The sequence below is a fragment of the Pteropus vampyrus genome, unplaced genomic scaffold (assembly GCF_000151845.1).
Source record: "Pteropus vampyrus isolate Shadow unplaced genomic scaffold, Pvam_2.0 Scaffold37, whole genome shotgun sequence".
Taxonomy (NCBI): domain Eukaryota; kingdom Metazoa; phylum Chordata; class Mammalia; order Chiroptera; family Pteropodidae; genus Pteropus; species Pteropus vampyrus.
Window position 1 is genome coordinate 1,955,692 of NW_011888818.1, and position 17,194 is coordinate 1,972,885.

A 17,194-nucleotide genomic window follows, 5' to 3' on the forward strand; every position below is an offset into this window, starting at 1 on the left:
CCCTTTTCCACCTATGCTGTTAATATTTATGATTAAAAATAGAAAATAAAATAAAATACAACAAGTTAGGCTGTCTTAATCTTACTGTCTTCCTCCCTCCATCTTTCCCTCTATCAGACTTGTGAGTGCCAGGAATCAATGCCTGCCACCTATGTGTTCTAAATTTAGATACAACAGAAAGACTTTCCCAACTGAAACCTCTTTCTAAACCATCTTTCAAACATACCCCAAGTTCCATCGAAAGATTCATTTTGGAGATCGTGAAGCATTTGGTCTTTAGGACTTTCCAATTAAAATAATTAAACCTTTGGAGAAAAAAGTTCTGATACATTTTCCAAATAAATATCTTGACAAAATAGTTGGGTTGCCAGATTTAGTAAATATAAATACAGACCATCAAGTTAAATTTGGATTTCATTTAAACAATGAATTATTTTTAGTGTAAATATTTCTTAAGTATCGCATGGAACATACTTACACTAAAAAATAATTGTTATTTACATAAAATCAAAATTTAACCGGCGTCCTATATTTTATCTGACAGCCTATTTGTGAGTGAAAATGTGTGGAATTGTTCAGTTAGTCTTGGACTGAAGAAGGAGATAAAAAGGAGGGAGGAGGGGAAAGAGAGAGACCACAGTTCTTCCCATTTCCCTCTTTACTCTGGATCCGCTCCTACCTAAGGCTTTGGTCCCTAACAGCCACCCCTGTAAAACTGCAATTTGCAACCACTACTGAAGGTCCTTGGAGGAAATAAACATGGAGAGATTTAAATAAAACTTTCAGTCTTTGGAAATCACATTTTGAAAATGTAACCAACTCTGTAATTAAGTTCCAAATTATTTGGTGCAGTCAGTTTGGCTAACAGATGGACTGGTATTTTTACTCATCCTTCATCCCCAGAGTTAGTTTTCAGAAATCCTGAGTGGGGCGTTTCAAGATTATTGCCTGAGTGACAGTTACATGTGTCTAATAATTTACTAGAATCACTGAATTTCTTTAAATGAATTCAGTGAACTGTTATTTATATAGATATGAATAATACATTCGTAAGGGGAAAAGAAGCAGTTGGGAAATACTTCTTTAAATGATGTATTGCGGTAATGATAAGTAATTATACATCAACAGACTACTTGCTGATAAGATGTAACTAATGCTACTTCAGAAGTCTTTTTCCCAGTGGTCCTCTGTGACTCATATTACAGTGGAATCCAATCTAAAGGGGAGCAGCCTACAAGGCAAGGAGCATTCTCAAAAAGACTCTCTTATAGATCAGTCTAACATAAAACATTTGCCTGCCAGATGAGATCCTCCAACGCTTTAATCTGTTTTTGTTTTAATCTGATCCTTATATGTGGTTTGCTTCCAGATATTTATTTAGTGTTTGTTAAAAATGCCTGTGTTATTTACCATCAAAACAACCCTCTGAGGTGGTTAGTCTTCATATCTCCGTTTTACGAAAAACAAAAGTGACACTTTGAGGCTAAAGAAACTTGCCCAATGTCTTATAATTTGTGATTGGAAGACCCTTCTTCTCATCACTCATTGAATCTGAATAACTGGAGACATTCCTAATCTCGATGTAAATATTCACACACATACAAATACTCCACAAATATATTTCTCAATCTTACATGGCCAAAGCAGGAGTAGAGAAAGTCTCCTGTTCTTGCTGTTACATGGAAACTCATTTCCCTAGATTTATGCTTTACCATCATATTGAAACCTCTATCATTCCACTAACAGCAAAATAGCCCATGTCTACTAGACGGGCACCTTAGATTGGGGTTGAAAAATTGCATGTAATACAATCTTGTGTTTTGTTGGGGGAAGGGATTTTATATTTTCAAATATAACTTTTCTTGGCAGTAGCTTCCAAGTGCATTTCTTTGCCCTGCACTTATCCACTCACTCCAATTCTCACACTGCCAAAGTCTAATAAACAATCACTTAAATATAGCAAGGTGGCTAGCTAGCATTTAATTATTAAATTCTTTGGTTATCCCCTGCATACTTTATATCTGCGTTTGATTTTTTGTAAATTATATTTTCTTAAGGAAGCTTCCCTCTGAAACCTCAAACCTGTTTACCTGGTAGGCTATGTCAAATTGTCTAAGACTGGCATTATCAAAGTTGAAAAGTATATTACCAAGAAAATTACAGTACTACTTCCGGTATGTCAATTCTTGTCAGACTCAAAACCTGTGATTTAAAGACTATCGTCTAAGTCAGAGCAAACCATTAAGGGCTCTATGAAGACATCAGCTAAATTTTTATTGAATTCTGCACAAAATATTTCTTCACTAAAGGAGGACAGTGGTTTGGGTTTGAATCAGTTATTTTACATGTTTTAAGTCTATAGTCTATTACTCAAAAGGTGATCAGTTCCTTGCTGGAATAAGAGAGATGGTTAAGCTCTGCTCTATACCAATAGCAAGGAAAGCTTTGTAGTATGGAAAAAAAGCACTAAGTCCTCTTTTTTTTTTCTTTCTTTCTATCTTTCTAGGCAGTTTTTAAGTTATAGAATGTTAAAAATATACTTTAAAAACAAAAACAACCACAGGGTTAAGTATAGTCTGGACTTAGCAAAATAAAGGTAGGAGGAATCACAAACTCAGGTATCTTTAAGGACTAGGCAGGAGGCATAAATGAGTGAAAAGGGCAGGGTGAAACAATAGGGAATGGAGGGGCCTGTGGCAGAGGATAATATTCTCCCTGTCTGAAGGAGTTCACCTTCATATTTAAATAAAAATTATATTAGCCAAATACACACGCCTGGATTTGACCTGCCCACAGTTGGTTTTACAGCCCCTGGTTTACAAGCCCTGGTTACAGCTTTTGTTTACAACTGCCTGTTTCCGAGGTGGGGACCCCTGTTAAGCTAGACAAAGCTGCCTTGGCTGCTGGAAAGTTTGTCGCAAATGAAGCTCATAACATTCTATGAAAATTCTAGGGAAATTTTTTATTTCAAGTCGATACAGAAATAATTTATAAAGAACACCATGATTTTATTTTAAAAAATATCTTAATTATAATAAATTACTATTAAGAAGAATGGGTGGGACACTACCAACGTGTACCATGATGTCTGATGGAAAAGAGTGCCCAAAATTTTCAGTTTAAAGTAGAAGAACCATTTAATATTTTGTACAGTTCTTGTAAATAACTATATTTTTGAAACTGAAAAAAGTAAAAACTTCACAGTTAAATGCTCTGGACTTATGTTTGATGGGAACACATCTAAATGATGTAAAATTATGCTGATACTTTCTCAAGGGATATGTAAATTTTTCATCTCAGGAGAGATGAAAAATTAAAATTCAGGTTTCCTTTTAATATAAAATTTCAAGTTCTAACAGCAAACCAAATGATACAATCTGTTAAGCCTTTATTCTATGTTATAGAATAAAATGAAAATTTACTTGTCTTCAGAAGACAGCTATGTCTCTCACTGTTGCTTGGAAATACATAGATCTCTCACTTGTGTGCACTTTGCTGCTTTAAAGATATTCTAGAAAAGACATAGTTTTTAGAAAAGGGTTGCAAGCTAGTCAAGGAGTCACTGGCATTACCAATATCTGATTGCGTCTGGGTGTGTTTACCAGTTTCTGATATTGGACTAATACAATGGTCACTGGTTTATATAAAAAAGCTGAAAAACAGATTTTCCTTTTTATTGTGATATTCTAGCCTCCTAAGAGCTGTCATATGTATCCTATACCAATGATTCAGAGTACAATAAAATACGCTTAATGGGACTGAACTAAATTAAATCTTTCTTCAATGACTTACGAGGCTGCATGGAATTATTCTTAAGAATATAAATTTCGATTCTATAGGAGTTGGTAGAGTACATGTAAGAAATTAGACCAAATCTTGTCTCAGATTTGTCTTTCTAGATTTTCTGATTTTAATTCTTGCCATTTTTCTCTAGATGGAAGATTTGGATCCTAATTAGAAGGTTACTCCCTCTAATCAATGAAGAAAATTGAAGAGAATATGGTCTGTGAACTTTGGTAAGTCATTTAATTCTTCTGCAACACAGTTTTCTCACCTGTAAAATGGAGATGGTGTGTAGATATCAGATGAAATAAAAGTAGATATAGAACAGGTTTGCAAATGTAAAAACACTACAAAAAGAAACAGAGCTTTTTTAGAGGTGATAGCATTCTACACTAGTCCATTTTTAGGTTATAATTTTGCTTTAAAAGTGCTAGCCTGTGCTTGTATTTGGGGCCCAGGGCTATGGGTAAAATTGTGCCTGGCATGAGCACAATCTTCAGGGCAGCAGCTGCCACTCCAACTCTCAATGTGGTAGAAGCTTCCAGAAAAACAAGAGCTGGGCTCCGTGGGCTCCTAACTTCTGCACAGACCCTGGCCTACTGCCTGTTTTCTAGAGCAGACTGAAGCCATTTCAAAGTATAAACTCATTTCCACATTTACCTGGGTTTTACAAGAAGGACTAAGGCAGCCTCCTTAAGTTAATCCTTCCTGGCCATAAATAAACCAAACCAAACAAACAAACACGAGATCAAGTAATTCTGTCCTCCCTCCTACTCTTAGACTCTCACTGGAAAATCTACTTACTCAGCCTCTTGTTCACACCACTCAATCTCCTGTTCACACCAATTCCCCCTTGGCCCTCATCACCTAGTTTCCATCTACTCATTCTTCAAATCTCTCTAATTTTACCTTCCTCAGGAAAGCTGTCCCAGGTTCCCAAGACTAGTCCAGCTCATCACCCCCACCCCACCCACACACATCCATTTGATGTTCTCATAGCAGCTAGTACGTTCCTTCCTAGCACATACTGTCATTCGTAATTATGTACTTGGGTGGCTATTGGATTTAATCTGTTTCCCGAGTAGACTGCAAGCTCCATGAGAGCAGGGGCAGCATCTGTCTGCGTCAGTGTATGGGCTCAGATCCCAGCACTGCTTCCTGTCTGAGAGTGTTGCCAGGCAACACCAATTAGGCTGTTAGAAAGTGTGTCAGGTATTGGGTCTAAGGCTTTGCTCTCTGCCAGCAGAAGCCAGTCTTATTCACAACTCTCTTAGTCCTTTCAGTTTTTCATCCTTCTTTCTACTCTCCACCTGCTATATCTACCTTATTCTGTTACTGCTATTCATAGAGTTTAACATATTTAAGATGTCCTCCTCTCCACATGGTATATCCTCTGGGAACCTGTGGGGAGATGTTGGGGGGAGTGAGAATGTGAGGAGAGGGGAGAAGAAAGAAGGGAGAGGGTACCCCCAGGAGGACCAATCTATGAATGTGAATGAAAGCATGACTATAGCCCTCAAGGAATAATGTCCAAAGGGAGTGTCCCTCAGGGCCTTGGGGAGCCAGACATAGGTCTTTCTCAGCACAGTTCCTCCTCGATCCTCAGAACACATAAAAAGATCTGAGTGACTTTTTCAATTCTCCCAGGGATTGTACATAACCAATACCATTCTAGATTCATAAGAAAGAAGTCAATTCCTTACATGCTATGGATGCCTTGAGGCATTAGGTCTTAACCTTCTTGCAGGTGAGAGCTCCTACTCAGGAGGCAGGACATCCAAAGGAAACTAGGGAGACACCAGCTCCATCTGGGAGCAGGTGCCAGGACCCAGGCCCTGATCAGGAAGTCTGCCCCTGAGGTCTCTCATTTTGGGTGAGTGGCTCACCTCTTGGTTCCTGTTGTAGTCCAATTCAGCACTGACAGCTCCATAAGAAATTTCTCTTCGTGAGGTATTGTCAGAAATTTCTTTTCATGAGGTATGTGTGTATATGTATATATAAATATACATAGATATAGCTACAGATATAAATATAGATAGATGAAGATGTAGATATAGATAGATAGATATAGATGTAGATATAGATATAGATATATAGATATGGCATCAATCCACAGTGGCTAAATGAGAAGGAGCTGGCTGACAGGCTAACATAGGAAAATTCTTACTAGCTCCCCATCGGAGAAGAGGGCACAGCAAAATTGTGTAACAAATCACCAAGCTTGTAGCACACCTGAGGAATGGCGCAGGCACCAAGGAGGCTCTGTAGGCGAAAAGCTGGCAAGAGGCAGGGGGACAGCTGACGCTGGCCCACAGGCTTCTGAAGACAGCCCTCCACATACACCCTTAGCCACCTACCACCATCTGGTGCTCCACACAGGACTCTCAACCACGCTTGCCTGTGGGCGAGGGCATCAGCCATTCGTTCTCTGATGTGTGCCCACCCAGCCCCCTCACCGGGAGAATCCTCAGGCAAGAGGGCTCGTGCAGGGAGAGTGACAGGGGACATTAGCACGAGGGACTGCGAGGCAGTATATGACACACGCTAACCCCAGGATGAGGAATTAGTTATGACCCAGGAAGCAACCTCATCTAAGCAAATCCTGTGACTGATGTGACCTCAGATGCCATGTATGTAAACAGTATAATTTCTCAAATGAGGAAATTTGAGACCCTGAAAGTTAAGTGTCTTGATTAAGACAAAAGAGTCAGACAAAATCAAAGTCAGAATTAGAAACCCTGCCTACAGTTTAACACACTCTCTTGGCCACTGGAATCAGCTAAAAGTAAAAAAAAATACAAATATATGGATCATATCCTAGAACCACTTAATAGCTGGGACCAAAGAGTCTTTATTCCTCAAAGCTCCCAGGTGACTTGTGAGATCTGGGAAACACTGCTTCGGACTCCTCTCCTGTTAGCTGTCATCTGTGTCCATGGAGGACAATAAAGAAAGGTAACTGAGGTCTCCAACTTCTAGAAGCTTTAGCTGAGGAGGCACATGCAGGAAGAAAGTAAGGTAACAACACAGAAGTCTATGTAACAACTGGGCTAAATAAGGGATGTGGGAGCAACAGACAATGTAACTGTAGTAGGTACAGAAAGGTGCTCGATGTCACCTCTCAGGTTTGGGAAAGGTCCCAGGGATTGGAGTCAGAATCGTTTACACTGAAGTAAGTGAAGAAAGGGAGGCTGGGTAATATCTAAATGTTTCTTGAATCCCTGTGCACTTTTCAATTCTCAATGCCACGGCTATCACCTTTGCTTTGACATTTGAAATCCCAGGTTTCAGTTTTACTAATAAACCCCTAACTGTTACCCCTTCTTCACATACCACTCTTCTCCCATCTACCCACACGCTTGCTGGAGAAACCTTACACAGGTACAAAGCTTTCACGGTTGGTGCTCCTCTGCTGAAAACCAATTCCTATACCCTTCCCATTTATACACTAAAATCCACATGCCTCATAAATGCCATCAGGAACCTTCTTAATCTTAATCTGGCTTTTGTTATTTTCTTTTAACTTCATTTGCAATGCTGCCTCTTACATACCTTGAGTTCCACATGAAAAGAAAAATCGCTGGCCCCCAATATCACTGTCTTTACACACGTTTTTCTTTTATAGGGATGTTCTTATCACATCTGTCCTCTCTCCCTAGTTTACACTTAGAAAATCAACACATGTCTTTCAAGTCCTAGCTGAAACATCATCTCCTATTAATAGCATTGCCCTACTCCAGAGATATTTTAATTTTAATAGAAAGAAAAGTTAAAAAAAAAATAGAACTTTTAACAGTAGAATTCCAGACATCAACCAATAATGAGGACATCGGTGGGCATTCAAGCCACCGAAATCACAATTTCCAGACAAATGTCTTATTTGCTAATGGGTGAAGGCAAAATCAAATGGAGAAAGATGTGAATGCTAGGGTATGAAATGACTTCTGATACATTTTTACCTGGAACAAAGGCAAACACCTTTTTGTGTGATTGGTGAAGAGATAGATATTGGTAGCTTTAGGCCTGATATCTAAATCAAGATTAAGTTTTTTTTTGGACTATTTATGGATATAGGTAAACTGGGAAACGAAATTATTATTTGTAAATCTTTTTGCTATAACCTTCTTCTCCAATATCGTTAAATACTAACATGCAACTGATTCTAGTTTGGTTACAAGCAGAAGAAATAAATCCTTGTGGCAACCAGCATCTGTCAAGGGATTTGATGTTCTCCAAAGTATTCCATGGTATTAAGTAAGCAATCCTTTGCTTTTAAAGAGGGTTTTCATTGATATGCATGAGCTAAGCACTCTATTATTTATGGTTAGGTGCAAATTGATATGTTTAAGAAAAGTGTAAAATTAAGGGGCGTGTATATTAAAAGACCTAAGGTGGAAATTATGTATCCAGTGTAAATAATTTAAATGTAGTGATACTACAATATGCTTTAATAGTCCTAGGTATGGCTTTGGAATGCAATAATGCATTGCTTTTAAAGGGTTTGCACATGAAGTTACAGTAAACAGGGTTGCTCTGGAAGGCAGTATGTGGCTGTGAAAATGTTTCACTAGAGTATAGAGTAGAATAATGGAATCACTATTAGATTGGAGGTTAAAAAGTAGACGGGTCCTGTAGTGTACTCTGCCATAATAGAAATGTTCTATAACATTTCTGTAGCAATTTCTGTAACACTATGGTAGCTATTAGCCACATGTGGTTTTCAAATACTTACAATGTGACTAGAGTGACTGAGGAATTTAATTTTAAATTTAATTTAATTTATCAATTTAAATTTAGCCTCCTGTGTAGGGGATAGCATATTGAAGATAGAACTTCAGGCCTTATCTGAACATAAAATTCACCACACAAAAGTTCTCTAACCTTTCTGTCTTCCTTTTTCTCATACACAAAATAGTTTTAACAACATAATATCTAATATTCTGTGAATTTATACATTTTTATTTCTTCCCACAACCACCCCCACCCCATCAAGTGAAACAGAAAGCAAATAAAAATCAATATGAACACCCTACTGGGGCCACAAAACCAATTAGGCAATTATACACTCTCCCTGCCCCCAGTCAGAAGAGTGTTCTGAAATTAATTTTTAAGGAAACACCTTTCCCTAAGGTCCGGTTAGATAATGCAAGCCTGACACATTGCAATTTGTGTTAGCTATTACGACTGTTATTTAAAATTTTTGTCAATACTGTTATTGTAGATAGAATAGGCAGTCTTTTTCTTAGGATTTGAAAATTCGGTAGAGGTTCCTGATTTTCAGTTCTTAAGAACCTTTTTGGGGGCTTGAACACACGCCGATACTGAGTAGGGATAACAAATACAGTCGCCGACAAGATGGCACAGTTGACAATGATATTTCTATACCTGGTCTCTTGAGACCCTTTTACCTGATTAAACCCTCCGGAGGCCACTTTCACAAAGAATAAAGTAGCCCCAAGGCAATGGGACACGAGGAAAGTATGTGAAGATGATGGAAGAAAAGGTAGAGAGAGAGGTCTGGAGACCACCACGTTAACAGTTTCAGCAACCTTGCACAGCACAGCCACATGGGAAATCCTGAGGCAAGGACAAGACTGAACGGAGAAGCAGCAAAGAGAAACACACTTATACCCAGCAATTTTGACCCTCCGAAACCTGTAGAGAAGATATATACACAAAGCTGTACTTGCACCAGCGTTGTTACGATCACGAAAGCCTGGAAACTTGCCACATGTCTAACAACAGGGAACTGGCTAGAGGTTAATCCATAAAACAGAAGACTCTGCAGCCGATAAAAATTATATTCAGGACGAATTAAAAAAAAAGAAAATATTTTCAAAATGTATTGTATACTTAGTGTGAAAGAAGTAGAAATATATATTGAGAAACATGATCTCTCTCTCTCTCTCTCTCTATATATATATATATATATATATATATATATATATATATATATATATATATATAGATATTCCAATTTCCAAAGCCAGAAAATTATTTTTTAAAACCATTAATTAATTCATAGTTCTACCACCTGGAGACAACTACTATTAATATTTTGGCACCTATTCATATGTATTTTTCAAAATTATCATGTATATATATTTAACAGAAAAAAGTATTAATCTTATTTTAAAAGCCTCTTTTATGAAGCTGATGACTTCGATGCACTAACAGAATAGCAAGCAGTTAGCTAAGGAAATGCCACCATATTACATACTTCATTAGTTATGTGTAATAGCATGTCTTACTTAGGGAACCACGAAAGGGTTAAAAGTCTTCCTAAAACACCATATTTAGGCATAGGGAAAACATAGAATTCATTTGATGATCAGCACATACTAATAAACGGCTATAAATATTCATCAACATCTATTGCCTTTGGTTTTATGTAAACCATAAATACAATTTTCAAGTGACTATGAGCAAGCGCTATTTATTTCCTCCTAGAAAAAGCATTGGCTAATAACATAGTGATCTCTTTATAGCACTGGAGTTGGCTTCTAGCATATTCAAATTATTACCTCTAATCATATTAGTAGCAAAGGTCCCCAACCACCTGGACACTAGAGGGGAAACCCATTTCAAGGACTCTTTTTTTTTTTTTTTTTTTAAATCTTGGTCAAACAGGTAGCAAACTTTTCTTCACCTCCTCCCTTTGTGATAGCAGTAATTTTTTTTTTTTTTTTTTTTAATCTTGGTCATCTAAACAAGCCAACCTGCTTCTCCTACTACACAGAAATAGCTCACGATAGCTACAAACTGGTATTAAAAAATATATAAGAAGTGCTGGAGAGCGCGCAAACGTAACGAAGTCATTAAACTGGGTAAAGCTAACTTCTGAGGTACGTTCTTACCTACAACCTAAACCAGCAAGCAGAAGTCAATAAACTTATATGGGGTTCTGTAACCAAGCTACAGCTAGCAGTGAAATTATCAAAGCCCATTACAAGGTGTGTTTGACCAGCAAAACCTCTACCGACAATTGTGGCACACTCAAAATATAAAGTTAGCAAATGAACATGTAAATTTTCTGCTGACTCTATAGGTGCACATGTCATCTCAGCAGAGCTGTATTTATATGCGAACCAAGAAGCAAATAGCACATCCTCCTTTGAACAATTAACGTAAAGTCAAGCAATTCAAGAAAGGTTTGGAAAGCAAACACTGCAAATGTTGACAGCAGTGCCCAGTCTGACTATGGCTGTGGTGCCATCAGGCAGTTGCATGGGCCACTAGACTGTCAGCACCAGGAGAATGGACCTTATGTCTGCTCTTCAACAGCTGGTCCCCAGCACCTGCACTGGGCCTGGCATATAACAAATGTCACCTAAACGTTTTGGAGCAATGCCTGGGTAGACCTCAGAAATGGTACAACTCAAAAAGTGAGCCATATATCTTTATTAAATATTTAATTCGAGTACCAATTATCCATTAAGACTTCTTTCTCAACCCTTAGGATTCCCACTAAATAGACAAAATGGAGCACATCACGATGTGTGGTGTAGGCTGGCTTTACTTTTAGGTTCTTTACACACTGACTTAGCTTTCCTGATCTGAGAACCTGATAATTTCCCAACCTCTGGCCTATCCCTGAGTCTGGTCTTCCCGCCTTCTTCTATGGATTTATGTGAGATCAGAACTGCTACTTTAAAATTCATGATGAAAAGAATGACAGAACAAAACCAAACAAGTGAAGATTCTTCAATTAGTGGAAACAAACAGATGTAGCCTCTGCTTTGTGCAAACACTTACCAGGAATCCTAGGACTAGAAAACACCTAACCATGTCAGCTGATCCACTGCAGGGCTTCTGAGCAAAGACAGAGCCCTAGACACCAGGAAATGATGCATCTGGATATTAAAGTCTTTGAGAAACAGTGCTCTGGCTCCACTGAACAATTTCTACAAAATATACACTGACAGCTGACCCTCCATCATCTCCTTTCACAGTCAGATTAACGGAGAGTATCAGTCTTTCAGGTAGTTGATTATTATTATGATTAATTGTGACATTATCGTGAAATAGCAAAATGCCGTGGTTAAGACTGCAGGCTCAGGAGTGGGTCAAGATTCTGGCTCTGTCACAGAATTTGAAGACTGGGGAAATTTTTAGCTATCGGAAGTCCTCATAATAATGTGGGATAATAGTGGGGTAATAATAGTACCAAGCTCGCTGGGTTGCTATGAAGGTTTAAAGAGATAAAGTGTGAAAAGTACTCAACACACTTCCTGGAACACTGTTAAGGCTCTAACGTTGACAATTATTCTTATTTTTATTGGACACATATATTGCTACTGTGATCCAAGATTATAAAACACATTTTTTAATTTTTAAGTCTTTTAATTTTCAGGCAATATGCACTGTCATGATCTCATTTGATGTTCCTATCTGCTCTGTGATTTAGCCAGGAGAGGTATTAGTAAAAAGATAGAGTTAAATCCTTTATCCATTGTTACATAGTAACGACGGTCGAGGAACGAAGCCTGAAACCAGTATCTTCTACATCACAGCTTAATCCCTCTTTCTGCCATGCAATGCGGAAAGGAAGTAGAATTTAAAAAGTAGAATATACATCTCGATTGAGACAAACTGCAGCAAAGGAGATTCCTGGGTTTTAATACGTCTCAGGAACATCCTGTGGGACTCACAGGGAATCTGATGAGTGGATTGAGCCTTCTAGCAAAGGGGCACAACAGACCTCACTGCAGCCCCTTCTTGGGAAGCGAACCCATGGGAGGAGCACAACGCCAGGTCAAAAGGTCATCCTGAAGAGGAGGGCACAGTGGATCACTACCTGAGGCAGCTCAGAGGCCCCTGTGACCTTCCTCAGCACTGAAGATCATCAGAGGCTGGGCAAGTATCCAGGGAAGATCAAATGTACTGCAGGAGTTTGGCTTTGCAGATGTCGGAAGCCACAGTTACTCAGCGCAGTTTCATCTCCCCACTCTCCCTCATGCTGTGCTTGCATCTTCTCAAAACCCTGACTTTCAGAGAGCAGTGGAATAAATTGGGTCAATGTTAGGGGTGATGTCTGGGTTGCCAAATGTCCTCAAATAGTGCAGTCCAATCTGCATAATGCTACTTGTAGGAGTTTCCTAGTGTCCAGCCACCACTGAGCACAAAAATCAGGAGTCAGGATTCCTGTCTAAATGGAGAGGGTCTAAATGAGGGCCAAGAGCCAAGCACACCAGCAGCTACAGACCCTCCCAGAGTGTAACACGAAGGCCAAGACAGGGTTTCAGAAGTCCTGAGTCCTACTTAGTTCTGGTGCTGACACTGAGAATGCTAATTAGACATTAGTCAAAGCATTTCTTCTCCCTCACTGTGGGCCTCCTTCTCTAGCAGGAGACTTAATTTTGACATTAACAACATTTACAATAGGTACCACTAACTGCCCTGAGATGGTAAGGAGGCTAGAGCAGAGTCCTCTCCATGGAAGCTCCTGCCAGCCTGTCAAATGGAACGTGTGTCTTCTTGCCTGGTGAGGGATCCAGGCCCAATCGGCAATGTTCTCACCACTCACAGTGGTGGCTACCGTGGGGATTCCCTCTGCCTTCCCTTCAGACTGTGGCTGTGGTGTCTGTGAAAATGCTCCCCAACCCCTACCCCTGGCCCAAAGATGCTTCAGTTGAAGCAGTCTTCAGAATGAAGGACTGCCTGTAAAAGAGTTTCAGGTCCCCTCCTGAAAGCAGGTGTGGTCTGGAAACAGGGACATGGTCTGCTGATTGTAGATGACTTAGAGGGATTGTCCCTTCCCTGATCAAGCCTGCCTCAGCTCCTCTAGTTCAAAGACCATCATCTCCCTCCCATTCCAAAACGCTGACAGGCCACTTACAGGCTACAGACATTCACTAAAGCCCTGAACTGCATCCTGCTTTGCACACCTGTATGTCCAGGGTCCCTGTCTTCTATCTCCTTTAGAACAGGGCTCTGCAAACACATGGTGAACATATTAAGTTGACTTTTCAGATACTGAATTTACTCTTACTTAGGAACAGCTGCCAACTTCCCAGTGCAGAGTAACCTGAATATTGGTAACAGGAAGTTTTTTAATAATAACTTGGAAGATTTTTACAAGGAAGTTTTGCTCATTTCAGCTTAAGAAAGATGAACTGTCACTCCGCCCAAGGTACAAAGCGTTCACATACAAGGCTCACATCAAGAGAGGTAAAACTCTTTAAAGTAAGAGAAATTTATCCTTAAGCTAGTCCATATAGCACCTTACTTCATCTATCAGAAATGTTCTAAAATGTTTGATTGTTAGAAAAAGACACTAGGATATTTGTCATGATAAATATACAAACCTCTAATGGCTGTGGTATGCGTGATGCACTCTAACCTTGTGCAGTGTACAACCTCTACAACTGTTTGTGATGATGCTGAATTTAACCACAGATAAGACTGTTGACTCTTGGGACTCCGGTCTTGCCTTCTGGATGCGAATAAAATTTCTAATGCCACTTGCAGTGTGATTGACGGCACTTGCTGATGGCCAGGAAGTGGACCTCACCACAAACGTCTCTATATTCATAGATACCAACCTCTGGTCTCCTTGTTTAATTATCGCTTATCCTTGACAGAATGCCAAAGCTGTAATGCACCTAGGTGAGTGAATGCTAGAGAAAATATATACTCACGAGTCATTTAGGACCGAGTTGCATTGTGCACAGTAACTTACTGTCCAGAAGCTAGCTGGCTGGGTTAGGGTAAGCACGGATTTCACACCAGATATCTTCATTCGTTCAAATGTGGGTATACTCCTCGAGATCCATGCATCACACTGGAACTCCTCTTTGAAGATTTACCTTACAACTTTCTCCCTCTGCACTGCGTTCATCAGGCTGCTACGCCCAGGCCATAGAATGTGATGGATAATCTTCTTTTCTGTGTGCCCATTCCATACCAAAAAGACAATCGTTAACATTCTCAAGATTTTTCATATTTTAAAAAGTTCTTTTCTCATGTGTGTCATCTCCCAGTTTGCTCCCCATGGCAATGCTCTGATGTAGGTCTCATTATTAGTTTCACTTTAAAGATTCATGTGAATTAATCTTTCAATGACTTGCTGAAAATAACATAGCCAATACAGGGTAGCTGTAGGTCTAACAAGTAAGATTTCTGACTACAAATTATTATATGTTTATATATACTTGCATATAAATACAATGTATATGTTATTTTCCATTTTAATTACCTATCTGAATAATGAAAAGGCAGAAAGTCTAGTTAAGAAGGAACTGGAAGCAAAGAGTGAAGACAAGTCTGCACTGATGAGTAAACTTCCCTCTTACTGGTGTACCTGATGCCTCAGAACTTTCCAGAGTACACAGACTGTCTCTAAACATGGTATGTCCACTTCACCTAAAGAAGAAATACTGGGTCATATCCCCATATACCATCCTTGGCATAAAATAAGGCCTCAATAAACTGTTCGTTGAACTGAATCTTCACTGAACAAACTGAATATTCCTGAAAGATAGAGCATCTTCTACTGTGAGCCCAGGAGAGATCGACCAATGCTATTACGAATTCAGAGGTTGGCATCACGCAATTGGTAGGATACCCAGTTACTCACAACTTAGCAGAACTCTGGCTTGTGTCTTCTGGCGTTAGCAACATTTTACAGTGTCTGCTTAACAAAGAAGCATGCTTACAACATTCTGAGCTCCCTAAAGATGGACCTGGCCTTCCTCAGGACCTGGGTGGTTCTGCTTATGGAAACTGTGCAAGTAAGAGGCTGAATGGCCATTTTCTAAGGATGGCCTAAGTGAGTCACTCTCCCACATTAAAGTTGAGTGGATTCTTGAAAAGTAGTCAGTTTCTACCCAGAAGAACGGTTTCTGGTAGATGGGGGTAACAAAAATGTATACGATGAAGTTCCAAGAAGTTCCTTGAAGGACCCTGGATTTTTGCCATGTTCTCTCTGTTTCTATTGATTTGGTATTCGGATGTGTCATAGTTATCTTAGTTGCCAGGGAGATGAAATCAGCCTAGAGAAGCCACTAAAACATCCATCAGTAAATGGACTTGGGTGCAAGGGTTAAAATACAAAAGCATGTGAGGGAGTGGCACCGGCTAGATAGAAGCCACGCGTATGCTCTTGAGAAAAATTTCCCCTGACACAGAGGATAAAAACTGAAATTCGCACTGTATGGCTGAGGGCAGCAACAATAGTATGCCTTTTAATGGGTTTCTGAAAACACTGCTTTCATCCGTTGGCAAAGCCCATCAATAAAGGGAGGGTGCTGGTAACCAGCCACAGATAGCGGGCTGCGCCGGCTTGCTGTGATTAGAAAGCTTGCTGCACTTAATGCATCCCTTATCCACAGTGAAATGGCTTCATTTAATAAAGCAGCATTTTTGCTGACACAAATGTATTAAAAAGGAGTCTTACGCTCTTGGGAACATTCTACCAGCTTGGGAAAAGGGTGGCAGAAAAAGGATCGTATTTTATGAGTGAAACCCACTTTCCTGGATGCTCAAAGGCAACGGCAAAGATATGTCACTTTTGCTGATGCCAACAGAGATTATAAATGTAAACTATCACTTGTAGTATATATACATGTACATATACTTATATATACACATATTACATATATATACTATGTACTATAGTATATACATATACACATATAGTATATATACAAATAATATAGTATACACTCATATACATATATACTTGAGCTACACAAATCCACACCTTACTTCCTGGAGCAATGATGAACTTCTTAGATTGCCAACGTAGCATTCTTTTAAAAGCATCCCTTTTCCCTCAGGAAAATGTGAGTCATTTTATTCAGACACGACAAAATCTTAGTAAGTGGGGTAGGGTAGTGGGAGAAATACTGAATCTTAAGAAAAGGCATGAGAGTTTGATAAACACTTTTTTTTTGTTGTTTTTTTGAAACAAGTCATTTGTCTCCTAGGACAATTCATTACAAACAAGGCTCAGAAAACCAATTTGAATGAAATCAGCATTATAAAATACAAATATAGGACTGGAACCTAGCAATTAGGCTTAGATCAGTCCACATTTTTCTTTCTGAGGGGAAGGGAAGAAGAGAAGAAATAGCAGTCATCTGTGAGACAGGAGCCCCAGCCCTTATCAAATCACTGCATGACCAGGGGGCATTGGTTTTCTTCATGTAGAAAATGGAGATAGTAATGCTTTCTGCTCCTAACACCCTGGGTTCATGTGAGGATCCAAACTGATACTGTGGGTGAACTTATTCTGAAAGGGCAACACAAATGTAAGATGCATCTAAATACCCTGCAGATCACGAAAGGATTCAGAAATCTATGTGCTCAAACAGAACAGTGGAGAGAAAACTAATTTGTGATTCGGGAAGGCTGGAACGTGGGGAACGGAGATGTGCGTTTATGAAACTCTCACATGTCAGGGCCATTT

At 39.3% G+C, this 17,194-nt stretch overlaps 1 protein-coding gene across 6 annotated transcripts in view; it reads right to left on the reverse strand.

Annotated features, from left to right (window-relative positions):
* The window catches only part of CTNNA2 (catenin alpha 2), a 1,043,800-nt gene that overhangs the window by 362,847 nt on the left and 663,759 nt on the right, over positions 1-17,194 (reverse strand). The window contains exon 9 of one of the 6 annotated variants that reach the window (XM_023529441.1): positions 14,592-14,602. The exons of the other annotated variants lie outside the window; for them this stretch is intronic. Within the exon in view, the coding sequence (XP_023385209.1) occupies positions 14,592-14,602 (11 nt within the window). The remainder of the gene's footprint in view (positions 1-14,591; positions 14,603-17,194) is intronic. 6 annotated transcript variants of the gene reach the window in all.